Below are 27,288 nucleotides of genomic sequence, written 5' to 3' on the forward strand. Positions count from 1 at the left end.
GACTTATTACCTGGTTTAACCCTAATAACCTCCTTCGAGGCACTATCTCCAAATTCGGTTATGGCTTTAACATATGCATTGCGGGGAGCAGCGCAATCAGTTCATAATACCTCGCTGTCCTGAGAAACACAGACTCCTGACATCTTCCAGATGACCCTGCACTGCCCCGCAGCTCATCCTCCACGCAGGCTCTGCTGTCGTCACACCTCATGTTACCACTGTCAATGAGCAAGCTTTTCCTGACTAGCTTATGATTATGTGGAGGTTGCAGGCAACCTTTGCTCACCTGTGCCCACCACCCCATTCATTCACCCAACTCATGCATTCACTCTGTCGTCCACCAGCTAGTTTAGGAATCACATGCTAGGAGCCAGGCCCTGTGTTAGCCCTGGGATTTCAACGGTGCGCGGGATACAGTGACAACTCTGCCTTCTAATAAGGCCAACCTTCCCACTTCTCTCTCCCGCTGTACTCCCCACCCCAGGCCGTCTGACAGCTCCCACCTCCTGTCCCAGACCCAGCCTGGGCAGGGATTCCTTAACACCTTCCTGCTCAGAGGAAACAGACGGTGTTAATCCAATGGGACAGCCAGCTCTTTCTAGGCAAGGGATCGCAAAGCTGTGTGTTACCTCCCAGAAAATAAAATTATGCATATCCCAACAAGGAAAATAAATGTGTGCTTGCGAGACTTGTACAAGCAGTCCCTTTTGCCCACAAAACAGGTTTGCTTCCATGAAGCATTTCTATTAGAAAACAGAAAGGAACTGCTTCTTGATGTTCTCAGAGAGGGAGAAGGTGGGCTTTGCTTACCTCACCAAATCTCCCTTCACTGAAGTCGAGAACGATGAAACTCATAGCCACCATCGTTTCCCTAGCAGGGGCAAAGGAGGGGAAACCTCAGCAGACACAATAGTGGGACCCCCACCAACCGGGGCTATCAGAGCCCTGGGAACCGTGGAGGTGACAGCTGGATCCTATTTAACTTGGTACGTGAAAGGGATGGTGTTGTTGTTAAATCTCTAAGTCATGTCCAACTCTTTGTGACCCCATGGACTGTAGCCCACCAGGCTCCTCTGTCCATGGGATTTCCCAGGCAAGAATACTGGAGAGGGTTGACATTTCCTTCTCCAGGGGATCTTGCCGACCCAGGGATTGAAGCTGCATCTCCTGCATTGGCAGGTGAATTCTTTACCACTGAGCCACCTGAGAAGCCTCATGAGAAAGACAGGCAGGAATTAAAGACATATTACAAAGGGAAGTGGGAGCCCTTTTCACTCTTCTTTCTCTTAGTGGCCTGAAATTTCTATAACAAGGCGAATAAACATCTAGGTATAATGGATAAATGACAAAGATGCAGTGAGCACAGGGAAGTATATTCTATATCTGTAGTAATCTATAATGGAAAATGGGCTTCCTTGGTGGCTCAATCGGTAAAGAGTCCGCCTGCTATGCAGGAGACTGCCTGCAATGCAGGAGATCTGGGTTTGATCCCTGGGTTGGGAAGATCCTGTGGAGAAGGACCTGGCAATCAACTCCAGTATTTTGGCTGGGAAATCCCAAAGACAGAGGAGCCTGGAGGGTTATAGTCCATGGGGTCACAAGAATTGGACACGACTTAGCAACTAAACCACCACCATAATGGCAAAGAATCTGAAAAAAAAAAAAAAAAAAGATATTTATGTATAATGGAATCACTCTGCTGAACACTGGAAACACTGTAAATCAACTATACACCAATACATCAATTAAAAACAGAAACCATCCAAGTACAACGCATTGTGTGCCTGGGGTCAGACCCTAATTTGGGCCAAATACCCCAATTACTCCAACACTCTCCTCCCTTCCCTCATTCCCTTCCACAGCACCAAGTGGCCTTAAATGAAAAAAAAAACAAACAAACCTGAAACTATTTTAATTTTTTAATCACACACACAAAAACGCTTGCCTGAGTGGCCTTTGTAAAATCTAAACCTGGTATCCTTCTCTTGCACAGTGCACATTCGCTCCCTGCCCTCAAATCAAGGCCATGGTCCTTGCAAATTGGATTCTGATGGCCTCCTTGGCTTTGGCTCCACCATGACACACTTATGGCCTCACCATGCTCAATTTCTTTCTGTTCCGCAAAGCCTTTGCTTCTCTCTTCTGGGCCTTTGCACAGGCCATGCCGCTGTTAACTTTGGTTATTCTTCCTAACTGTCTGCTTGGCCAAGTCCTCCTCCTCCTGGCCTCTGCTTCAGTGCCCTCCAAGTCCCCTAGGTTGCATTAGTTGCTCCTCCCCGGGGTGCCTAACCCCCAACCCATGTGCTACCCTCATCCTGTAATAGCTGCCCCACCCCCACATCACCCTTGGCTGTAAGCTTCACGCAGACCTGGGCCTCTACCACATTCACCAGTTCATCCTCAGGACCTTCTCAAAGGCAGCACCCAGGCAGAGCTTAGGCGGTGCCGCCTGAATGAAAGGGTCCAGTGAGAGGTGGGCCCCTCAACCCCTCAGTGCCCACCCTCCCCACCCAGTCACTGAGGCCAGGGCCTGTGTCTCATCCATTTCTGCATGTCCAGGGCCTGCCACACAGGCTGGCACACAGCAGATGCTCAAGAATGTCTGCTGCACTAAGGGAGTGGATATGGAGGAGCGAAGAGAAAACTCAGCCTTCTGGATAGATGCTCAGATCTCTTCTGCTGTTGGCCAGCTGTCCACACACCCACATACCTGCACACCACCCCAGTCTCCTCAATGGAGACCCACACATCACGAGTGCCACTGCCTTACAGGCTGGCTGGGAGGTGTCCTGTCCCTTTTAATTAAAAGTCAGACCAGCAGCCTCCTCCCTACTCATTCTTCTCTCTCCAGGTCATTTCTGAAGACTGAGAATCAGCAGGACAGCTGAGAAGGAGGTGGGGTGGATGTGGAGAAATTGCTGGGTTTGCATCTCTGCCTTCCAACCCTCCTCCCACATAAAACAACTTTCCTGTGGGTGACCAGGCCCAGAGATGGCAGTGCCAGGGGCCTGGGGGCTGAGGGCCGGGCCAGGGCTGTCCCTTGTTACTCTTTTCATTTCCTCAAGTCTTCTTTCCTTTTCCACTCCTTCCCCCACAGGCCCAGTTTTAGGGGATCCCCTTCCTTCCTGCTCAGGTGGGGAAGGCAAAGTGACTGGCCTGGGGCCACTACACACAGTTACAGAGGCAGAAGGGTCTCCGATGGTCCTGGCCACCCCATGGACTATAACCCTCCCGGCTCTTCTGTCCTTGGGATTTCCCAGCCAAAATACTGGAGTTGATTGCCAGTTCCTTCTCCACGGGATCTTCCCAACACAGGGATCAACAGAGAAGCTCCCCGATCTGAGCCCTGGGGTGGGATTGAAGGTAGAAAAGGCTGCTAGCAAAGACCCCTTTCTCCTTTAAGCTGAGCTTCCTCCAAAGAGGAAGGTGGGTGGGGGCTTACTGTGTTAGAGGAGCTTGTCACCTGGCATGAAGCAAAGCTGGTATGTACTTGGCTAAGTCCACTTCTGGGCCCAGCCTCCAGGAGGCACAAACCAAGCACAGTGGCAAAACAGGGCTGGGAAAGAGGCAGACATTCCAGGAAGGCCTCCTGGAGGAGGTGGCATTTGAGTCAGGCCTCCAAGGGGAAGTGTAACCTCCACATTTTAGAAAGATTTGCAAAGCAAACAGCACTTAAACCACTGGAATTGTGTGCGTGTGTGTGTTTTAGATGAAAGGTATTTGTCTGTGGGGGAAGGGAAACCTCTGGCCTGTAATGAGGCTGTAGGATCATGTGTATCTTTTATCCCTGCAGCACTGGGAGGAATTATGGACCACACCACAGGGGGCTGGGCGGCTCCTGCAGAGGCTGCTTCCATCACCTCTCCTCAGCCCAGGTCCTTTCTGGAGGGGCCCCTGCCAAGCAGCAGGGACAGCAGCAATCCACACAGAGAGGGAGGGGGACCCTTGAGCCAGTCTCCAAGGATGCAGTTCATTAGGACGCATCCTCTGTTGCCATGGTGATCCCCAGCCCACAGAGCCAAGCTAATAGTTCCTGGATTCACTCAGGCCTTGAGCACAATTAGACAAGATGAATTTTCGAGTTGGAGTATAATGAGACCCGGACATCCGGAAAGCATATGGCAGCCTCCCAGGGGACAGCGGAGCCCCGGGAGAGCACACTCCTGTCACAAGGTCACCAGGCCATTGCCTCTCTTGGGCAGGAGGTCTGCGAGGCATTGGGGAACACTTCCCTTTCTTTAGAATTCTTCAAGGACAACACAGCCTCTGTCTGAGCAGCACTGGGGCATGGGAGAAGGGAAAAATAAGCTTTCCATATCTGTCCCCAGCCCTTCAGGGGACAAGTTTGGGAGGCTTTATTCTGCATCCTCTGATAAATTTGCCAACAAACACATCTCACATGGCTGCAGCTGTGCTGTACGCACAGAATAGACCCTCGTATCCATGCAAAAACATAAGATATGTCATTCAAAATTCTCTACTGGAACATACATGGGGCCAGCACGAGAAACACATCATGGGGTTTGGGGCACCACATGCTACTCCTCACTCAGGGCACAGGGCTTACCCTCTGGCAGGGGAGACAGGTGTGTTCAGCCAGAACCATTTCAACACAGCAGTGACATGAGAAGGATGGAGTCTGGAGTGAGGAGAGATCAGAGAAGGCTTTCGGGAGTAGGTGACATTTTGGCTGGGCCTTGAAAGCAGGGATCAAGAGATCTTTTGAGTAGAGACAAAGCAGAAAAGCACAAGTTGAGTTTGGGGCAGCTAGCAGACCAGTGTGGCTGGAGGGCAGGGTCAGGGCAGGGGGAAGCTAGAGAATACTGCTACCCAGCTTGATAGGACCCCACTCCATGCTCCCCTAATCCAGCCCCAGGCCCTCTTTGGGCCTGAACCCAGGACAGGCTCCCAGCGAGGCAGCCCAGGTTTCATCCCTATCAGCTTTCCTCTAGCAGCATCACCCTTCCAGGCCATCAGAAGTTTTGGTCAGAATCAAAACTCTTTTCTGACAAGTGTCCTGCACAAACCCCTCAGTGTTCTAAACACATGCCAGCCCCTTGGTACCCAGCAGAGAGAAAGGAAAGGAGAGGGGAGAGTTATGGTTTGCTGTAGGATCAGAAGTAGGGAGGAAGGATTTGGGGAGAGAAGACAGCTGCAGAGACAGGCAACCCGGGTGTGGCAGGCTCCGGGGAGGAATGCTTTCCAGGGACTTTCTCTCTAGGGTACCAAGCTCCCCGGGATTCTTAAAGGTTCAGGCTTTTTAGAAGGCAGGGCTACTCTCCTGAGAAAGTAGGAGCTTTCTCTAATACAGCTCTCCTGGATTACCACCTTTGGATCAATATTTTTCCCAGGAGGTTGCTATTAGCAAAAATCACTGACCCTGCATGATAAAGAAGCAGAAATGAAAAAGCTTCCTGTTGGTTCTCTGTCTCTCTCCTCCAACCCCGCTTCCAATCTCTCTGGCCAGGAACCCAGCTCAGTTCCCCAATTCCGGCTGGCTGCCACCCCTCTTCTCCCGGGGCTGCCCACAGAGCCCAAAGCACTGAACTTCAGCCTCTGAGAGATCTGATTTTCTAAATCCGAAAAAGCTGTCTGAGCCAAGGCTGGTGAACAAGGAAGATGGTCTGGTTGAAGGGGGCTGGACCTGGGACACAGAACTGCTGACCGGAGTAGCCTCCTCCTGGGTTTCTCAGGCACCCCTGCTCCCCCACTGACTTCCACCTCTCAGGAGCCTCCAGGGACTCAACAACCTCCAGAACCTCACCTCGAGTCCTGTCTCCCCTCCAGCCCTCACTGTTCCACTTGGCCGGCTCAGGCCTCTTGCTTGGACCATCACAATGGCCCCCAAGGGTCTTGAGCCCCCAGGGGAGGAGCAGGGACCGAGTCAGAGCTGGGACGGAATGTTGGCCCGTGCCCCTCTGTCCTGGGTCACCTCAGTGACTCTAGAGAGGCCTCTGTGTTCCATAGCAACGAAAGGGCTTTTTGTTTGGTCCTTTTCTTTAAATGAGACGGAAACAATTCAGGGAGAAGCTATTGGTAAAATGCAATGCTTCTGAGGGACTAAAGAGCCAGGCAGTTAGAGGCATGGGCTCTGGGCTGCATGAAGGTTGGGACAGAATCTTGGCTCTGTCTCGGTTTACAAGTGTGTGATCTTGGGCATATTACTTAACCCCTCTGAGCTTCAGTATCTTCATCCACAAAATGGACATAACAGTAGCACCTGCCCCCTGCCCCCATCCCTGTGCCTCACTGTTGAAAGGATGATATAATATGCACGTAAAACAGCACAGTCCCTGGATCGTGGTTGGCACTAAGCAAACATCTCTCCTTAGTATTTTGTTACCGGTCATGCTCCAGTCCTACAGCATCTCCCTTACCACTCAAACCTGGGCCAGCCCAGAACAGACGTGCCCAGCAGCCAGCAGAGCATCAGTACCACTTCGCTTGGTCGTTCCTCCTTGACCCGGGCAGGCAGGGCCTCTTAACTGCTCTTTGGTTTTACTCAATTTGAAGTGAGCTGTACACCAATTCCCCACAGGAAAAAATAAATATGCTTCTGCTCAAAATACTAATGAGGTTGGAGGCGAGGTGAGGTTGGCAGGGGAGGGTGGCCTCTGAGGACTTCCGCCAAGTCCTGCAGGCCCCTTGGGAGGATGCGGCCCACTTTGGAGCACCCTCGAGAGGTCAGGGGCGATGGGAAGCTTTGGTTTCGCTTCACAAGCCCCAGATCAAGGCTAAGCTAGCTCAGGTGACCCAGGGGAGGGGTGTGGGAAGCCCACCGTAGTGATGCCTATGGATTTGTGATCCAGCACTTCTCTGGAGGCGCTTTAGAAACACCCTGGCTGTCTTCCTCTCCTCATAACCAGCCCCCAAGGCCTGGAGATTCCTCTTCCCGTTCCCACTGTCTCTGCCCTGGTTCAGACCCTCGCCATTGTCCAGACTTCAGCTTTTCCCCGTCCTGCCCGTCCTCCCCTGAGTGGTCATGCTCATTTAGTCAGTCAACAAACAACAGTGAGCAGGAAGCCCGTGCCAGCAGGAGGGAGGCAGGAGGACTCGGGGGACCCAGGCCCAGCTTCGCCCTCCTTTCTGACCTCCCCCCTCACACTTCCCTAGACAAAAGCCTCAGGCAATGGCACCCCACTCCAATACTCTTGCCTGGAAAATCCCATGGATGGAGGAGCCTGGTAGGCTGCAGTCCATGGGGTCGCTGAGTCGGACACGACTGAGCGACTTCACTTTCACTTTTCACTTTCATGCATTGGAGGAGGAAATGGCAACCCACTCCAGTGTTCTTGCCTGGAGAATCCCAGGGATGGGGGAGCCTGGTGGGCTGCCGTCTGTGGGGTCGCACAGAGTCGGACACGACTGAAGCAACTTAGCAGCAGCAGCAGCATGCCTTGAGTGTAGGGCAGCCCCTCCTCAGAGCCTGTGCTGTGCTTAGTCGCTCAGGCGTGTCCAACTCTTTGAGACCTCAAGGACTGTAGCCTTCCAGGTTTCTCTGTCCATAGGGATTCTCCAGGCAAGAATATAGGAGTGGGTTGCATGCCCTCCTCCAGGGAATCTTCCCAAACCAAGGATTGAACCCATGTCTCCCTCATTGCAGGCGGATTCTTTACCATCTGAGCCACCAGAGAAGCCCCCTCAGAGCCTAGGAACTTTCTGTTCTCTCAGCCAGAAAGATCTTTCCAGATTCCACGTGGCTCCTCCTCCCCTCCTTCCACCCTGGGCCCTCATGTCCCCTTTTCAGAGCTGCTCTGTCTAAAGCAGTCCCTCCCATCGCTCTGCCCCCTGACCCCACTGCCCTTTTCTTCATAGCATTTACTACCACCTGCCACCCTAGTGTTTATGTATTTGTGTTCTGTCCTGTGTCCCCACCCTCCAGAGCCAGTCCCCTGAGGGCAGGGACGTTTTTCTGTTTCGATCACCTATGTGGATGTGTCCCACCATCTAGAACGGTGTCTGGCACAGTACGTGCTTAATGGATGTTTACTGTTGTGGAATCTAAGCACTTGATCACGTCTCTTTCCCATGTGCAACTCATGCACAACTCACCATGGCCTCCAGCTTTGCCTCCCCTCCCCACCTTCCCAGCTCCTGACCCTCCATGCTCCAACCTCTCTGGACAACCTGGAAGCTCTCGAACATCTCAGGAGTGAGCCCGCCTTGTTTGTATTCATGCTGCACCTCCTCTCCTCCACCCTTTCCCAAATCTTACTCAACCTTCAAAGTCAGACTCAAATACCACCTCCCCTCGGAAGCCTTGTTCAGTCTCCCAGGGCTCTGTGGCTTTCAGGACCTGCTTTCAGCACTGCCCCATGCCCTCCTTCAGTGTCTGTGTCTGCCTCCCAGGCAGAAGTCAACTTCCTTAAAGGCTGGGGAGATGGGTCCCTTCTGTGCATCCCCAGCCCACACAGTGCCTGGCATGATCAGGTGCTTAGTGGATGGTCATTTGTATTAAGATTCAGATCGTTCTAATGATAAGAACTGTTATTAACTACTATCTCTTTACAAGGTCCACCATGGGAGACAGAACAAGCAGCCAGCCCCAGAGCTGAGAACAGAAGCCCAGCCTCAGGGGCCAAACTAAGGGCAGGGATCCAGGTTCCCTGAGTGTGGACAGCAGATAATCTGAGGCCAGCCACGAGGCTCGGGCACGGAGCCACAGACTTCCACATCTGAAGACAAGGCTGGTCCCACTGTCAGGGGGAATTGCTGCCTGCAACTCCCAGGGGATGTAAACCGGACACCCCCGTCCCTTTCCTGGGAGGAAATCCTGCCAGCATTCTCAGGGACGTGGAACAGCAGGGCTGAGCTGAGGAGGAAGGGGGGAGGGGTCCAAAGGATGGGCCTGGGTCCTAGAGCCCTCCCGCTAGCCTGACCCCATGGGCCACAGCTGAGGCCACCAACGGCCCTCAGTCCGGCTCCTGGCCAGCTCTCTGGCCTGGAACACTGAATAGCTGGGACTTTTGCACAGCACAATGCTCCCTATACCCCTTTCTACCTCTTCACTGCTTCAGAGCAAGCCCACTCCACAGCTCAGTTGACTCTCCAGACACTGTCAAGGGCCAAATAGGATTGATACCCCCAGAGAGGTTAAGCAACTTGCATAAGGTCACACAGCATGTTGAGGCAAAGCCCAGAATAAAAACTAGGCTGAGATTTCAGCCGTTATTTGGAGTCACCAGGAAAGCAAGTGCTGAAGGGCTTTCTTGGGCTGGAGGCAGGAGGTTGAGAGGGCTTCACCACCTCCAGAAATCCTACCCCACCTTCTTCTGCAAGTACACAGTCTGGCTTCAAACCCCAAGAAATTCCATCTCTGCTCACTGGTTCTCAGACTCAGGAAGTGGCCTATTCCCTATGACTTCTTCCCTGGAGGATGCATTAAACAAACAGAGACCCTTTCTTATTTTTCTCCATAAATATTTCAGGAGACTTAAGAAACAAACAGATCTGTGTTTGATCTCCTGGCTACTCAGAAATGGGGGCTCCTCTATCCCAGGCAGGACCGTCAAACCATCCCCAGGGATTACAGTGTCCACCAGGCCATGGGGAAGGCAAGATGGTGGGGACAGCCACCTTCCTACAGGGGCTCTTCACCTGGGTCAGGGAACCTGATGGGAGCTGGAGTGCAGAGCCCAGTTTTTACCAGAAATGCCCCTCCCCTCACTGTCTGCCATTCCTAGAAATTCCTCCCCTTGTGTTTGCCATTCCTTTGCTCAGAATCTGTTGTTTTGGGGGACACTTCAATCACTGCTGCCCAAGACCACACCACAGGGGACACGGGGTTCCACACAGACAGGCACCACCTACGGGGACGGGGACGCAGAGCCTCTCAGAGCAGGTGAACCACAGTCCAGCTGGAGACCGCAGCAACTTAGCAGGCCAGTTTCCCCTTAAGACTTCACCAAAGTCCTTTTGTTTATTGATTCAAATGTTCATGGAGGACATTATTCTTGGACCCAGAACATTCAGCGGCTCCCCATTGCTGACAGGATTCTGACTTCTCAGACTGTCATTTCCTGTGCTTCCCAGCCCCCCGACCCGAGTCTCACTCTGCACTCCAGTTGAGCTGGCTCCTCCTTTTCCCCGAGTCTTTCCCTTTCCTAAACGCTGTTCTGCCTGTGCCTTTTCTCCCCTCTCGTCCTCTTCTCTCGCCCTTCTCAGGGTGGTGCACGTGCCAACTCCTCCGTGAAGCCCTTCTGGATCATCACACCCCACAGTGACCCCGCCGCTCCCTCGAGCTCCTTCGTGGTTCGCTGCCCACACTGCCTCCCCGGGGATGGCTCCTGTGATACGCTCACGTGTGAGGGCTTATCATTTCAATTCAGTTACAAGTGTCTGCAGAGCCAGGCTCTAGCTTCTGTTTCAGCCAGGGGTCTGAGGATGAGAGCTGAATCTGGATAGGTCTCCTCCAGCAGGACACACGGCTCTGAAGAAATCTTGATGCCCAGACCCTAACTCCCAGAGAATCTGATTCTGTTCTTCTGGGGGTGGGGGAGTAGGGAGGACCAACTACATAATCTGGTCCTCTTGATTAAAAATTATAATGAATTTCAAGACAGGATCAGCAGAACATTAAATCAGGCACTGCACAGGTCACACAGCTATTGATACAGACCCTGAGGAAAAGCATATAAACCTCCCCAGGTGATCTGCAGCCAGCAGGAGAATCACCGCTAATGACAACGAGGAGCCACTGAAGGTTCTGCACCTCTGAGCTCCCAAGACAGTGCATGCATCTGTGTGTCCTTCACCTCTGCGAGCCCGGGCTGCCTGGGGCCCAAGCAAATATTTGTAGAGTGAATGAATATATGAATGGATGGAGAGAGATGGAGCTTGAGCCAGAAAGCTGAGAAAGGATCTTTTTTCCATTAAAAAGTAAATGTATTAAATATTAATGTTTTATTATTAATAAATAGGATATTTTCTATAATAAAACCAAGCATTAATATTTTAACATTCATATATCCAACATGCCTGTAGTATGAAAATCTGAAGTGTTCAGCTTGAAAATTTTTTACACATTCACCTAACCACCATTTCAGAAGGTTCTCTTGTGCCCTATCCCAGTTAATTCTACTCCTCATCCCCAACCAGCTTAGCACTCAAAACTAGATAGAATTTTCATCAAAGAAGGACTCTCTTGGACTGTCCTGGTGGGACAGTGGCTAAGACTCTGTGCTTCCAATGCAAGCGGCACAGGTTCAATCCGTGGTCAGGGAACTAAAATCCTATATGCAACACACTGTGGCCAAAAAAAAACACAAGGGCTATCTGGCAGAAGCAGCACCGGGGAGGGTGTGTTAGAGAGACAAGGAAGAGGCTGACTCATACAATTCCCTTCATTGTGTGCCGAGGACTGATATTTATACCAAACGGGAGGGGGCAGGTACAAAGGCTCAGATAGGCTGAGCCACTTGCTCAGAGGCACAGAGCAAATTGGTGGCAGAGCTGAGACTCCAACTCTGGTCCTCAACCTCTGAATTTCATAAACTTGCCGCCACCCCTGGCAGTCTGGAGCGAGGTGTGTGTGCATGTATGTGTGTGCTGGAGAACACAGCTCGGGAGGAGACTCTGGCTGCAGGGTCTGGGAAAGCTGGGGGAGGCAGGCTGAGCAGGGCCTAGTTCTGGGCATAAGCACACCTGTAGCCTCACTCTTGCACCTGGACCTGGACCTGGTGACACTCCCCTAAGCTAGTTTGGGAAAACTGAGTCCCAACCAGAGGGGATCGACCCAAGGTCATATAGTGTCAGAGCTGGGGCTTAATTAAGCAGGGGGCTCCAAAATCGCATTTCAGAGGTCTGTTCACCAGGCCAAACGCACATCTTCCTAGAAAGGCTTTGGGCCCCTCTGCTCCACCACCCTCACCCCATCTTCTCAAGCTCAGATCCAACCTCTCTGGCAGCCCTCGGCAGATGGGAAAGGCCAGTAACCTACAGTGGTCTCAGCCAGTGGCATCTGCCTGGGGAAGAAAGGGGCATGTGTAGTACTCACCCAGGTACAGGGAGATGCCAGTAGGAACTCTGGGCTGGAGGCCTGGAACTTTCACTCCTACCTCATGACACATGAAGTTTGTGAATCTCCAATCACCGAAATGCCTCCTGGGCAACATGGGTTGGGCGGAACCATCTAAAGTGCAAGTGAACCCTGTCACTCCCCTGCTTAAAACCCTCTGGGGGATCCTAGCACCATCAGGGTGAAGCTCACCCTCCTTGGCCAGGCAGCTCTGCTCCCCCAGCTCCTCCTGCCTCCCAGTCTGTTCATCACCCGCCGTCCTACCCTTTCCCACCCAGCAGCATCCAACTCTCATCTCTCTTGGAATGAGCCAATCCTACAGCTCTCTCCAAGCCTTTGTTCACATCTGGAATGCCTTCCCCTCCTCTTCACCTGCCTCTGCTTAACTCATCCTTGATGACTGAGATGAGACCTCTTCCTCCAGCAACCTTCCTTGACCCCTGCCCCATCCCCATGGCTTCAGAGGTGTGTGTACACATCTCCGCTCCACTCACACCAGCCTCTTTCCCCTTATCTCTGCAGCTCTATGTCCTTCTGAGCCACCATCTCTCCAATGAGACTGACCTCCCTCGAGGAGGGGCAGCCTGAGTTTATCCCTGCAAGCTCAGTTCCTGGCACTTTGGCCCTGGTACCCAGGTGCTCAGCAAAGGTTTTCTGAGTGAATCCGAGGCCTCTTTTTACCTGCATTAAGGGCGAGGGGTGGGGATTGTGGTCAGTGGTCAAGGGAGCAGGGAAGCCAGGGTGGAGAGGTGCACAGAATAAGGTTGGTCATCCTCTTCACTCCTGTTCCCTGGGTAAAACTGGTTCATGGTAATCAGCTCTCCCCCGCCTTGCCTTCCCCCTCAGGAACCACTCCTGAGTCTTTTTTTAAAAATGTATTTATTTACCTTTGGCCATGCTGGGTCTTTGTTGCTGCACATGGGCTTTCTCTTTTGCAGAGAGTGGGTGCCTGGCTTCTCATTGCAGTGGCTTCTCGTTGCAGAGCCGGGCTCTAGAGCACAGGCTCAGTGGCTGTGGCACATGGACTTAGTTTCCCGACAGCATGCGGAATCTTCCCAGACCAGGGATCAAACCCGTGTCCCCTGCATTGGCAGGCGAACTCTTTTAACTACTGGACCACCAGGGAAGTCCTCTCCTGAGCCTTATTACTTAGGGTCTTGCTATCAGCAAGCTAAGGCATTACCTTTCCCAGGGGAAGTTCTATTTTAATAACATCTCAAAGGCCCAGCGGCACTGAGTTCTATAGAGGCTTCTGGGCATGGTGATTGGGAGGGTCTTCTTTAAAAGGCAACCACACAGCACGATCAGTTTCTGTGTGTCCACGGGGCTCTGTAATCAGACGTACAAGGTTCAGATCCCAGCTTCCCCGCTGTGTGCACCAGCGTGAGTGCCTCCCTCTCTGGGGCTCAGTTTACCCTCCTGTAAGGCGGGGAGAGGGGGAGAGGGCAGGAACAGGAGGGAACGGATGTCCGCTGCACGAGTGGTGGGCGCAGCAGAGCGGCGCCCCTCCCGCTGCTTCTCTACAGCAAAGGCCCACAGAGATTGCCGCTCCCTCTGCCAGCCCCAGCACTCTGGCCCTCTGGGGCCTGCAGAGGGGCGGCTTTGTTTGTGGCTCCTGAGCTCCCCTCTCCTTCCCTCCACCCACTCTCCCTTCTTCCTTCTCTCCCTCCCTCCAAGTGAGAGTTCCAGGGAAAACTTTGTCTGGAGACTTCTCAAGCCAGTGATAAGGTCTAGCCAGAGGAAAGCTCTTAGCAACCCAGACTCCCAACCCAGAGGCCCTTCTAATGGTTTCAGAGAAACAAAGGAGAGAAAGATTGCCTGCAGCCCTGCGTGCCAGGAGGGCCGGCTTCCAGGAGGGAGAGTGGGGTTCTCGCTCCGCTGTGCAGGCAAAGGTGGCAGCCTGGCATGAAGGACACATGGGCCACCAGATCTGGGTAATTACAGCCCCACAGCCCAACAGCAGGAGCCTCAGAAGTCGCTCCTTCTGCCACGGCCATGAGTCGGCCCTGGGGCCAGCCATTTCTGGTTGGTTACTTGAGAAGCCAAGCTTTTCCATTCAGGCGCCCCTTGCAAGCTAGGCTAAGTTCGCAAAGTCTCCTTTCTGGAGTTTTCCCCCATGCCCACTTTTCAATCAGTCCTTGGCCTGATTTCTAGTAGAAGCCTAGAAAAACCCAGTGTACTGAAGCTCATCCAACCTGAGCCTGCAACTAATTGGAGGGAGCCCTAGATCTGGCTCAGGCACTTGTGCCCCTTTGGGTAAACCTTCTGGGGCCTCAATTTTCTCCTCTGTAATGGAGGAATCCATTACATCTCTTTAGATTTCCTTCCAGCTCTAGCAGTGTGTGGATCTCTAGGAGTAAAGATTTAGTCCAGCAGCAACAACCAGGGAACTGTCTAGGATTGTTTCAAATTCTGCCCAATCTTGTACCTTTACACAAGGTACCCCAAAGTCTATATCACACCTTTTCTAATGTGCATAGATAGCCCTGGGATGAGCACTGTGAAAGGTACTAAAAAGAATCAAGTGTAATCTCTGGTTTCAGCAAGCTCACAATTGAGTCAAGGTTCATCTTCCTAAACCAATCAGCAAACGACATAGCATGTTAAGCTTTTATTTGCGTCTGGTGCAGTGGAGACTGGGTGCTACAGGAGCTCCTGGGACAGAGAAATGAACGTGGTTTAGACCCTGGAGGCTCAGACGGTAAAGAATCTGCCTGCAATGTAGGAAGCCCGGGTTCGATCCCTGGGCCAGGAAGATCCCCTGGAGAAGGAAATGGCAACCCACTCTAGTCTTCTTCCCTGGGAAACTCCATGCACAGACCTGGCAGGCTACATTTCACGGGGTCGCTAAGAGTTGGACACGACTGAGCGACTAACGCTTGCACTTATAGACCCTGAAAAGGCCAGTTTAACAGGACAACTCAGGTCCTGAAAGAGACTCAATGCACAACAATTTTAGTGTGTCCTCTGATATAATAATGACTAAGGCAGGAAGGTAGACCCCTGAGCTTTAGAGGACAGATCTGTGATAATAAAAAGTTATCAGATGGTCCTTCAGATATACAGATATACAGAAATCCCCTTTCCCAGAATTCCAAATTTATCAGAATCCCAAATTTCCCCAAGCATTCCTGCAAACTGATCTTTCACCTGAAAGTCGGCAGGGCAGGCAGCAACAGTATTATCTTCCTTAAGTTAAAGGGAAAAAACCCCAGGAACTAAATCCTTTTGTCCCCACCCACCAACACTTTGGTTTTTAGCTGTTCCATGTCTTAGAAACTCTGCCAGATCATAAAGCTGTTAGTTCTGAAATCACACTTAAGGTGCTTAAACTGTCTGGCGTAAATGCTTCATGCTACTAGAACATACTCCTTTCCCTAAACCCAGAAGAAAAGCATCCTGAGCCACAAGGAAATAAGGATGCGCCTAGAGCCAAGGTCAAGGTCACATGCCACTGGGGTTGGGATAGGGTCTCTCTGCCCAGAGACCCAGGCAGGACTGTGTTCTGGGACCCATCCTCCCCTGCCTTCCACAGGGAGCTCAGACCTGCGGGGAGCCAGGATGATACAGATCAAGGTACGGATGCTTTATTTGGCTTACTTTTCAAATGAAAGCAGGACATCCAATTTTTACAGCCAGATTATTTGTCCCGAGCATATCAAAACAGCCAAAAAAGACAGAACAGGAAGAGAGAAAAACAACTTTTTATCTGTACCCAACAAGCCTGATGAAGTGAAAACAGAGGCCGTTTGGAAGATATGAACTTGGCTCTTTCACACCAGCAGAGTATGAATCAATTGTTTTAAAACTATATTTATTTTTATTTATTTATTCGGCTGAGCTAGGTCTTAGTTGTGGCATGTGTGATCTTCACTGTGGCATGCGGGACCTCTGGTTGCAGCATGTGGGATCTAGTTTCCTGACCAGGGATTGAACCCAAGCCCCCTGAACTGGGAGCACAGAGTCTTAGCCACTGGACCAGCAGGGAAGTCCTTGAATCAATTCTGAAGCCAGGACAGCAGGGGAGAAGTGGGTTATCTATTGGAAGGAACTGCCAAACTCTGAAGGCTATGAAATGCTGGTAATGCAGGGGACGGGAGAGAGATCATATCAGACACAAAACAAAAAACCCCATACATGACATCTATGAGAGCCTCACTTACACATTACAGCATCCTAGTAAGGCTGAGTCCTAATTCCATTTTCAAAGATGAGAAAATAGAGGCTCGGAGATGTTGAGGGACTGGTCCAAGGTCACACAGTAAAGAAAGGAGGCAAGAGCAAGCCTGGGTCTTCTGCCTTCAGGCCCCTGCTCTGGCCCCATGTTTTGGGGTCATTCCAGCCTGATTGAGGGGTAAAACAGAAGCCTAGGAGGCAGGCTCAACCCTTCCCAGCTTTGGGACCCTAGTAAATTACCTCCCCGCCCTCTGCGGGCCTGTTTCTGCTACTATAGAAATGGAAATGATAATAGCACAGAGCTCAGAGATAATCAGGAAGATTAAATGAATAAATACATATGAAACACTTTTTATGTGCCTGGGACATAAACTAAGCACCCTAGAAGGGTTAGCTACTTCTGTTGTTTATTTCACTGTCAGTTCCTTGAAAGCAGGGACTTACCAACTGGTGAAAGGCTAGGAACAGCCTAATAATAAATTCATATTTATTGAGATTAGGAGTCATTCTCATATTCCTAGAAAGTGTGAAGTTCATGGAGGCAGAGGCCTGGACCAGATGACCTCAGATGGCTTGGGAGTTAAACCCTGAGCATGGGGGCTCCTTCCCAGGGTTTAGTGTGAGCACCACCCAGAGGCAGCCTCCCCATATTCCCATCTCTGGGCAGCCAGAGCCTCCTACCTTGTCACCATCTGTCTCACTCGGGGCGAGTTTAAGCCTGTGGAGAATGTCACCTTCTCCGAGCTCGGGCAGGGCAAAAACCAAAATGCAGACACTCAATAGACTTTGAACATTAAAAGTTCTGGATCTGTCCCTACGGATTTACTTTAAAGACCAATGCCCAACAGATGATTAGAAAGATTTAAAGAACAAAAGTGGTCATGATCAGGCCCAGTAAAAATGTAAGGTGGAAATTTTTCTGCCAGAGCAAAGTTTCCTTTTGAAAAAATAAATGACCCCTCCCCAGAGCTGCCTGCTAGCCAGGAGGGGCACTGCCCTCCCTTAGGGGGCCTGGGGAGGCCCTGGGAGGGCAGCAGAGGGCTGGGCAATTGCACATGGCACTTCCACACCCCTCAGGTCAGTTTAAGAAGTTGCCCAGGGAGGGACTTCCCTGGCAGTCCACTGACTAGGGCTCTGTGCTTCCCATGCAGGGGGCACGAGTTCACTCCCTGGTCCCCTGCAAGCCATGTGGTGCAGGAAAAATAGAAAAACGAAGTGGGATAAAGCATCTTCAAGCCGCAGGGAGGAAGAAGGAGAGTACCAAGCTCAGGAAGCCCGAGTCTCCATTCCGCCCAATGGGTGACCTTTTGCAGCATATTTAGCCTCTCTGTGCCCGTTTCCTCATCTGTAAAGTGGAAATAATGACAGTGATCTAGACCATGAAGTCTCTCTGATGGTTAAATGAGCTGGGCTGAGCCCTCACCCATGCCTGGCATGCAGGAAGCGACCCTGAAGAGCTGTTTTTGACTTCAGGCATCTGCCGGTTATCTCTCCCCCGCTCCCCATGTATGTCACCTGCTACCTCCTACTCAGCCTACATGATTCAGCTAACAGCCCCTCCTGAGCCCCCTGACTAGGCAGGCCCACTGTTACTATTCCCAGAGTTCCCTGCTCATTTCATAACACTCCAGGACACTCATTGTCAGCATTTGTTTAATTTTCTGTCTGCCTGACGTTAATAGCTGACAACAACTGCCAGGCATGTGGTAAATGCTTCACACAGATCAGCTCTTTTAATCTTTATAATAATCCTTTTAAGTACTACTATTATCAATCCCAATTAATGGATGGGGAAGCAGATGTTCAGAGAGGTTAGGCAACTTGCCCAAGAACACACAGCAAGTAAATAAAACAGTGCCATCTGTCTGACTCTAAAGCTGGCACTCGTAGGCACCCTCTGGGCATCAAAAGCCATCTCAAGAGAAGGCTGCTTCTGGTAAGGGCTGCAGGCCTGAATCACAGACCTGTGTTCCCTACGCAAAGCTGCTGCTGCTAAGTCGTTTCAGTTGTGTCTGACTCTGTGCGACCCCATAGACGGCAGCCCACCAGGCTCTCCCGTCCCTAGGATTCTCCAGGCAAGAACACTGGAGTGGGTTGCCATTTCCTTCTCCAGTGAATGAAAGTGAAAAGTGAAAGTGAAGTCGCTCAGTCGTGTCCGACTCCTAGCGACCCCATGGACTGCAGCCCACCAGGCTCCTCCGTCCATGGGATTTTCCAGGCAAGAGTACTGGAGTGGGATGCCATTGCTTTCTCCGCTACGCAAAGCTAGTTTCACAGAACTGGAGAACGCTCTGCCTCCATTTTGCCACTGGGCTGGCTGCCCTACCAATAAGCAGCCCTATCCAATGCCAGTCACCACATCCAGATGTCCTTCTTACCCAGCAGCCTTCCCCTAATCAAGTGCATGGTTCCAAGCTCCCGCAAAGGCCACAGGGAAATCTAAGCATGACACACCCACGAGTGACATGCTCAAGGCAAGCACACCTCCATGGCAGGGCCACAGACACACAGACAGGAGCCCTATGCTTTGGGGGTAGAAGGTGCAGACCATGATGGAGCCCCAGCAGGAGAGGCCTAGAAGTTATAGGAATGTGTGCTCTGGAGCAAGACAGCCTAGGTGCAGATCCCTGCTCCCCTACCCACTAAACCTGCAATCTTGAACAATTCAATTATTCTCAATGAACCTCAATTTCCTCATCTGAAAAATGGGATCATCCAATAATAGACTCAATCTCATGGGGCACAGAGTAAATGCAATCATGCCTGCCCAAAGCCTGATTAATAACTTATTCTTGTCATGATGGTCATTGTGTCTTCACATGTTATGGACCATTATGTGATTGGATCGAGCAGGTTCTAGCTTAAAGTCAGAAGATCCGGGTGTGCATCCCGGCTCTGACCCACATAAGCTCTGTGACTTAGGGTGTGGTCTCTTTTCTCATAGACTCTGTTTATTCATCTGTAAATAGGGGGAAGCCTCCCACCATGGGACGGGCAAAGCAATGCACAGAAGTAACCCATGCTTGTATTCTGTAAACAGGACCGCTCTGAGGAAACCTGGGCACCTCCCATCACTGTGTTAATTAATTGGAAGGAGGGTGCCAGCCAGAAACCAATTACCAAGTCCCTCCAGGGGCCTGTGCAGGGGGCAGGGAGGAAGGAGAAGGGGAGAGCGGTGACAGCCCCTCCCCTGCCCCCCCACCCGCCACCCTACTTGTGTCTCCTTCGCAGCTGGTCCCACACTCCAGGCCCACAAAGGAGAGGCTCATTCTAAACAGCGTCTTTTCATGTGGAAACCACCGGATTTGCATCTGTCCTTCCCTGGCCAGGCCTGCCCCGTGCCAGCTGCTCTGAACTTCCCAGGCTGCAGGCAGCTCGGGCTGGGGCCCGTGGGGTCCACAGGCAGGGAAAGGAAGGGAACTGAACGAGCTGAGCAGGAGGAGAGGGAAGGAGAGGGGGTTGGGCACAGAGGGAATTTGCACATTCCCTCATCTCCTGGACACCAGACAAATTCTGTGGCCGGCACATCCAAATCAGAATCTGGGCCGCCCCGGTGCCAGGAGCCAGCGGCGGCTGAGGCCATGTCTGCTCCAGGCTGGCCAACCTGGGAGAGAAGTGGAAAAACTCACTCCATGGCTGGGCTGCCAGAGCCTGACGCTGCCAGGCCGCTGGTCCGGCCAGCATCCACACACGCAAACCAACCAAGCCCATGTTGTTGCTGACTCCACAGCCTTGGCCGGCTGTGGGGTGATTCTGGGGGCCCTGGGGAGCCTCACACCCTGCCCTGATGCCTCTGGGTGCTGCCATGGGTGCCAAGGCGGCAACACCCTCAGCCATGAGAAAACAGGGTCTCTGGGCACACTCAGGAAGAGAGTAACTCAGCAGAGCTTTTCTAGAGAGAGAGGGAGAGACGGCAAGGAAGGGAAGAGCCTGCATTTACTAAGCAAGCACTAAGGGCAGGCAGTCAAGACCCACCTTGTGTCCATCGGACCTTGACGCTCCTAACCCAGGTCTCTATGATACCTCCTTCACACCCATCTCTTCAAAGGTCCTGGACAGCAGGGGCTGCAGCTATATATTCTCTGAGCCCAGTGCCTAACAGGGCTTGGCCCAGAGCAGGATCTCAGAGGGCTAGACGAATGAGTAAATGTTACCTAGACTCCTTCTGCGTGAGGATGCCAGTGATCTGCAACAAGAATTGCAAGGAAGGAGGCAGTATAGTGAGAGTGTGAGATGTACAGAAGGCAGAATCCCTGCCCCATCCCACCCCAAGAGTCTGGGAGCTGCATCATACTGGTGAAATGGGGCAGGACCCTATGGTCTTTGCCCCTCATGTCCTCTGCCTGCCTTTTGTCTGTGGAAAAACGTCAAAGAATAAGTCTAACCAGAGAAGTGAGAATATGCAGAAACAAAGGAAAACAGCCAAAGGAAACCAAATAATAATAGTTTTGATATTAAGCACAGCCAAGGACCTGTAGTTCCTTCTCAGGAGCTATCGATAATAATCTGAGCCACAGCCTGTGAATCGTCTTATGGATACTGGAACTCCCACCAGGTAGAGAAGTTAACTACGTGATGACCACCCTGCAGCCGGGGCATAAGCTGCCACAATTTCAAAACCGGCCTCAAGGAAATGCGAACAAACTGACCCTGGAACTGAAGACTAACTGTACTTAAAACAATCAAGATGACGCTGGTCAGACCACCAATGGCTAATTTCAAGATGACTATCAGAGCTGACTGTGCTGTTTCTATAAGCAGCCCCCTCCTTCGGCCTATAAAAGCTCTACCCCACTGGGTGCTGGGGATGGGGCGAGTCGGCCTTTGGACAGGCATTCACCCTATCCACCCACCCCCACCCCACCCAGTTGCCAGCATCCAAAATAAAGCAAACTTTCCTTTCCACCAACCTGGCCTCTTTAATGGCTGTTGAGCAGTAAGCAGCCAGATCCCACTTTCAGTTACACCGGTACCTCTCAGCCTTTTAACTGAGGTTCTCTCATCTCTTCTCGCAGTAAGAGTCAGACAGGAAAAAGGTGCTGGGAAGTGGGACACTGGGGCTCCAGCATCCTACATGGACTGGATGTGGGTCAGTGAGTTGAAGCAGAAGGGCTTGTAATCCCCTCTCCCCCATCCTGACCCTGGGCTCCCTTCACCTGGACCCAAAAAAGGGAGAGGCTGTCCAGCAGAAGAGGGCAGTGCAGTGGGGGAAAAACACCCACCCCCACTAGGGCGGCCTGAAGTCCCCCTCACTGGGCAGCTGGGCAGAAAGAGCACTGACCAGGAGTCAGAAGAACCCAAGTTTCAGCTCTCTAATGTCATACTTGCTGAGTGACTTTAAGGAAATCACGGTTCTGCTCCGTGGGCCCAGGATCCTTCATTTGTCAAGGGAGAGAACGCGATGATTTAACTGCTCGTATATTCTGTTCTCCTATAAGGCTCTCTACAGGGGCCTAGAGACATGGTGTTGGTGCTGTTCAGTTGCTAAGTCGTTTCTGACTCTTTGCGACCCCATGGACTGCAGCGCACCAGGCTTCCCTGTCCTTCACTATCTCCTGGAGTTTGCTCACTCATTTCCACTGAGTTGGTGATGCTATCCAACCACCTCATCCTCTGTCACCCCCTTCTCCTTCGGCCTTCAATCTTTCCCAGCAGAAGCCAGGGACTCCAACCAGTGAGCTGAGCTCTGTGAGGGTGGGACAGGAGAGGGAAGGCAAACCTGCAGGCCTGGGGGCCAGAGTGCAGCTGACAATCCTGCTCGTGGACTTGGAATCTGCCGCTCAGCACTGGCATCCAGGGTCCTCTCTTTGCCCGCATTCCTTCTCCTAAGTCGTTCTGAGGGACGGTAGGCATTCCTGCCGCTCAGGGCACTTTGTTCTTGGGCCACTGGGTCCCTGAGCCAGCCTAGGGAACTTGGAAAGCACTAAGCTCAGTGGCACCTAACTTAACAAGGCACCTGGGAACAAGGCCGCCTAGCCACTGGAAGTCACCACCTTCCTTACCCAGAGCCCCAACTCTGGTCACATCACAGATGAACCCCGGGAAAGCACTCCAAAGGACCTCTGAGCAATGAGAAGGCGGTTGTAGAGGCCAACATAGAGCTCAAAGACTTTTCTTATAGCCCATTGACTCAAACTCTACACACAATTCTAACATATTTTGTTCTGTTTTTCCAGCCAAGGGCAGTCTAGAAACAGATATTTAGAAGCAGAGAAGGACTGCTATATGCTAAGTCAGGTATATGACTGAAATGGAACAGGGACAGAAAAATGCTAAAAATCAGGCACAAGGACTCAAAGAATAAAATCTTCTGGAATGAAACTGTCTTGTTCCTAGGAGGGCAGCCTTCACTGTCACCCCTGACCTGCCCTATGGAAGGATACTGGACCAGAACCAGGAGGAGGCTGGGCCTTGACCTCCTGTGGACATCTGCGGCCGGGGAAACTGCATCTGGTCCTTCCCTCTGCTTTCTCTTCTTTTTTTCTTCCTTTCTTTTCCTTAGTACATAAAGAAACTAAGACAGCTTACTAAAATACACACCATAAAATATAGTTTAAAACATCATACCCAGGAAAAAAATGTCATCTGGCTAGACGGTCACAATCCAAAATCTGCAGGGCTCTGTGTGTCTAGTGTGTTAGAGCAGGAGCCCTTCCAGAAAACCCTCAGGCTTTATATGCAACCTCACCTGCTGTGCCCCACAAAGAAGGGGGAATGGGGTAAGTATCAGAGGGTGGGTGGCAAATGGAAAACAGAGGCCCCTTCCCCTAAGGAAGTGCTACTAAAGATCTGGCAACGGGCCATCATGTTTCCTTGTCTCTACTTTCCTATCATCTCCTACAGTCCACACCAAACCCTGGCCTTGAGGATCTGCCCTCCAGGGATCTGACACAAGAGCTCCAAGCAAGGGTCCAAGAAGCTGGGCTTACCCAAAGTGGTGATTCTTTGCGTAAAGGCAGCAGGAGCTGGGGTCTCACCCTCTAATCCATTCCCTCCTCTGCCTACCACCCCCAGCTTGTAAGTGTGATCCCACCTCCCAGACTCCCTTTAGGGTTCTTGGCATCTGTCTTGTAACCAGACCAACTTCAGAGAACAAAGAGCCTCCTGGTCTCCATCAGAGCTGACTTCTTGCCAGAGCTGAAGTTGTCCCAAATCCCTGCAGAAGGTGGAACCAATTCTGCATTTCACAGATGAGAAAACAGAGGCCTAGAGATGGAAGTGACTGGTCCAAGTCACACAGCCTGTTAGTGACTTATTTAGGAGCAGAGGCCAGGCCTTTAGACTCCCGGAACACTCTGGTTCCTTCCCAAACTCAGAGAGGAGCCTTTACCAACAGGCTTTAGGACCTGCCCCCCACCCCCACCCCCTGCCCCCCGCCCCCCAGGCCCCTCCCCTGCAGGCCTCTTGCTCCTCCCTACTGGAAAACCAGCAGTCTATGAAGGGCTAACAAGGGAAGAGCAGATAGGGTTAAGGTGGGGATTTTATTTATTTAATCCTCTGAGCCAGCTTAAACTGATGCCACATTTGTTAGAAGAGCCAGACACAGAGGGATTTGATGGGGGATGGTGGGGGAAGGGGGCACATTAGTGAATAATCACTGGATACCAAGAGGCCAGGGCTGCCAATGAGTTGAAAAGACAGGTATTCACCTTCGTGGACTCCCCACCCCAGGGCCCAGGTCTCCAAGTAGTGGCCCTCTACCACGGGAATCATCCAGTCTCCAAGGTGCAGGGTAATGGAAAGATCACAGGCTAGAGACTGAAACAGGCCTGAGGGCAAATCCCAGCTCAGCTACTTACTCACTGTGTGACCTCAGGCAAGTTACTCTACCTCTCTGAGCCTCAGTTTCTTCCTCCATTAAAGGGGGCCTGAACACACCTTCCTTGCAGGTCTCCTGGGAGGGCTGCCTGAGCTCACATACATAAAGAGACACAGGGGAGACACTGAATCAAATCTCAGGGCTACTATTACAAATCTCTCTCTCATCCTTTATCTCTCATCCAGGCCCATCCATTACTCTTTTACTCTAACCTGCTTACCTCTTTGACATTAACACTGTTAATGACAGTAATCCTTCCCAGCTAAATAGCATTTGTATCATTTCAAAACACTAAGCATACTGCCCTCTGTGGGTTGCAGCAGCCCTGCCAGCCGCAGCCAGAGCTAAGGTACCCCCTCAGCCCCCAAGTTCATCTTCCCACAATGTTTCCAAGTTCCAGTTCTGGAATTGAGCCCAAAGACCCTGACTGAACATGATGTCTTATAGCAGATCTTGGGGGGCATCAGATGGAGCTAGACCCACTTCTCCCATTGCTTCCAGGCTGACCCACCATCTGGTCTGCTGCTCTGACCACAAACAAGCTGCCCTTCCCACTTTGACCTCCAACTCTCTAATTATGAGAGCCAGGTGGGCAGCTGGTGGAGTCTGGCCTTGGGTACATGGCTCACCAAACCCAAGAGCAAGACCAGGCTGTGATCTCCTTACCCTGACTGAGCTCTCTGAAAAGTGTGGGTTCACACCCTTGATCTTACTGGTTCTTAATTGCTGGTCACCAACCCCAGCGTTCATATTATCTTTCCTATGCTCACACTCCAGGAGGAAACTGAGGGCAAAGCAGGAGGGCCCTGCCAAGGTCACCCAGGGGGTCGGGACAGAGCTGGGGAGTGAATGGCAGATCTCCTAAACCCTGGGCACTTTCCACTATCCAGATCTGCTTTCCACTTAACTCTTTCTTTCCCACAGCAAGGAAGCTCCCAAAATGTCTCCTCGGCCCCTAAGATGAGGTCCAAGAACTCTCCCCCAACATGGGAGCTGCCAGAATGAGCGCCGCCCCTCCTTACCCCGCCACAGCTCTTCCCCATATCTTCAAGTTGGCCACTCCAGAATCTTTCCCATCCCTGGTAGCAACTCCCGGGATTGGGGAGCGCCCACAGACTGCTTTTGGAGGCAGGCCCGAGTTCCTGGGATGGGCAGCAGAGGCCGGCAGGTGGGGTGGGCTTTCACCTCTGCGGGCCTCCTCAGAGTGGCAAGTCCATTCCCACACCCACTGCCCAGCGTCGGTCCGTGCAGCGACACTCCCCGCGGTGCGCTCCAACGGGGAGGAGGGGGGACACCACTGAGCTGCCCGACACTGTTCTTCTGGGGTTAAAAATGCAGCATCCTAAACAAGGGTTAAAAATGCAGTCCTGGAGTTGAGCCGGCGAGAGGGATCCTGCCCAAACGACAGTTCCTGCCAAAGCGGCATCCTCCCACTTCCCTCCGCAGTCCTGGGGGCCGAGGGGCTCGAGCGACTGCGGGAGCAAGAGAGACACACCTTCCGGACCCAGCGCCACCCTCCCCTCGCACGCCCACATCCCCGCGCCCCCCGCAGCCCAGGCCGGGGGCTTCCAGCGCCAGAGGGTCCCGGGCGCGGCGGGCCAGGGGCGCCTACCTTTGTGACAGTCATGCAGAAACTCCGGGGCGGTACGGGGCCGCGGGCGCGGCGTGCGGGGGCGGCGGCCGGGGTCCGCCCGGGGGCTCCCGGCGGCGTCAGGAAGGGGGTCCGGAGCGGCTCCGCGCGCTCCCCGCGCCCCGCGGGAGGCTCAGCCGAGCCTGGGGGCCGCGCTCCGGGCGGGCAGCGAGCAGGGACCGCTCGTCAGCGCTCGCCCGCCGCTCGTCGCTGTCAGCCCCGAATGTGCATTTATAATAGATGAGCCTCCTTCGCCGCAGGAAGGCGAGGCAGGAAGAAAGGGAGCGAGGGAGAGGGCCCGGGCTGGGGGGCGGGGGGAGGAAGAGGGGCCGGGAACTCGCTACAAAGGAGGAGGCGGAAGGAGGAGGAAACGCACGCCTGCCCGCCAGCCGCCGTGCCCCGCGCCTCCGGGATCGGTTGCGGCCGCAGGGCACAGCGGCTCGCCAAGCCCGGGGCCGGCGCCCAGGCCCCGCGGCCTTAACCCCTTCAGGCCCGCGGCCGCCTGGCGGCCGGGCGAGCTGGGTCCTGGCACCTGCCAGCTAGGGCGGGGGATGGGCGGCGACCCGGGCTCTGCGTGCCCCGTTGGCCCCGGGCCGCTGGCGAAGTCACACGCTAGATGGCCGAGGCGCCGCGCGGGCCGAAACGACCGCCAGGCTCGCCCCCTGGAGAGTCGGCCGGCGGGCGGGGAGGGCCGAGCGGCGGGCCGAGAGGGGCGTGGCAGCCGCCCGCCGGGACTCAGCCTGAACCCCCTGCCTCTCGCAGACCCCTGCACCGAGGGGCGCAGGATGAGGCGGCCCAGCACCCGTTTCAGTCTCGTTCCCGCAGCGAGAAGGTGGCCCAGGGGGGCTCGTAGCCAATTTTACAGAGGAGGAAACTGAGGGTCAGGATCGGAAGTGACTGAGACAACTGGCGTGTAGCCGGGCTGGCATTTCTCTGGGAGCCCGCTCTTTCCACGTCGCCGCGAGCTCTGAGCTCTGTACCGAAGCCCGGGTTATAAAAGCTGCGTTCTAGAGACAGGACGAGCCCTGCCCCAGGTGTGCCCGTACGACCCTCGGGCTTAGCGCTGCTCTGGGGGAACACAGGTGCGTCCTCGGTGGTGAACTAATCCTGACCTGGGTCCCTCCCACCATACTCTGGAGCTGCTTCAGGGACTTGAGGTACAACCACCTGAAGGTGTCCCCGCGAGTCTTCTGAAAGGAGTCCTCCTCCTGAGCACCGGAGCAGAACCGGTTTCGGCAGATCCCGAACTACTGAAACTGAGGAGGGGAGGGGTTAGCGGAGATGGAGGCGGACGGATCTGCCACGCATCACAACCTCCCCCTACGCCCGGAAGTGTTAGTTTTCTGCTCCTGGAGATTATACAATTCAATCAAATACAAGACGTTGTCCACAATGGTATGCGCACCTGCTCTGTAGAAGGCGCTGGAGGAACAGAGAAGAGATCGGATGCCTGACTTCACCGAGCCCACTGTTTAGAGCAGCAGTAATAATCAGCATCTGTAGAGCTCTTTGTGGATCATCCTGCTACTTTTATTTACATTTTCTCCTGTGATCCCTAACGCAATAGTATGAGGAAGGAATTACCATTCTCGGTTTGCTGATGAGTGAACAGTCTCAGAGAGGGGCGGGGACCTCCCCAAGATCACA

At 52.9% G+C, this 27,288-nt stretch overlaps 1 protein-coding gene across 2 annotated transcripts in view; it reads right to left on the minus strand.

Annotated features, from left to right (window-relative positions):
* Nucleotides 1-25,792, minus strand: part of CORO2B (coronin 2B) — a 147,129-nt gene extending 121,337 nt beyond the window's left edge. The window contains exon 1 of one of the 2 annotated variants that reach the window (XM_044925383.2): nt 25,624-25,792. In XM_044925383.2, coding sequence (XP_044781318.1) covers nt 25,624-25,638 — 15 coding nt within the window. In that variant the 5' untranslated portion in view covers nt 25,639-25,792. Of the gene's footprint in view, nt 1-25,033; nt 25,354-25,623 lie in introns of those variants that run through there. The other variant, XM_006054778.4, reaches the window with a different exon arrangement.
* Between the last annotated feature and the right edge of the window lie 1,496 nt (nt 25,793-27,288).

This window comes from Bubalus bubalis, chromosome 11, assembly GCF_019923935.1.
Source record: "Bubalus bubalis isolate 160015118507 breed Murrah chromosome 11, NDDB_SH_1, whole genome shotgun sequence".
NCBI lineage: Eukaryota > Metazoa > Chordata > Mammalia > Artiodactyla > Bovidae > Bubalus > Bubalus bubalis.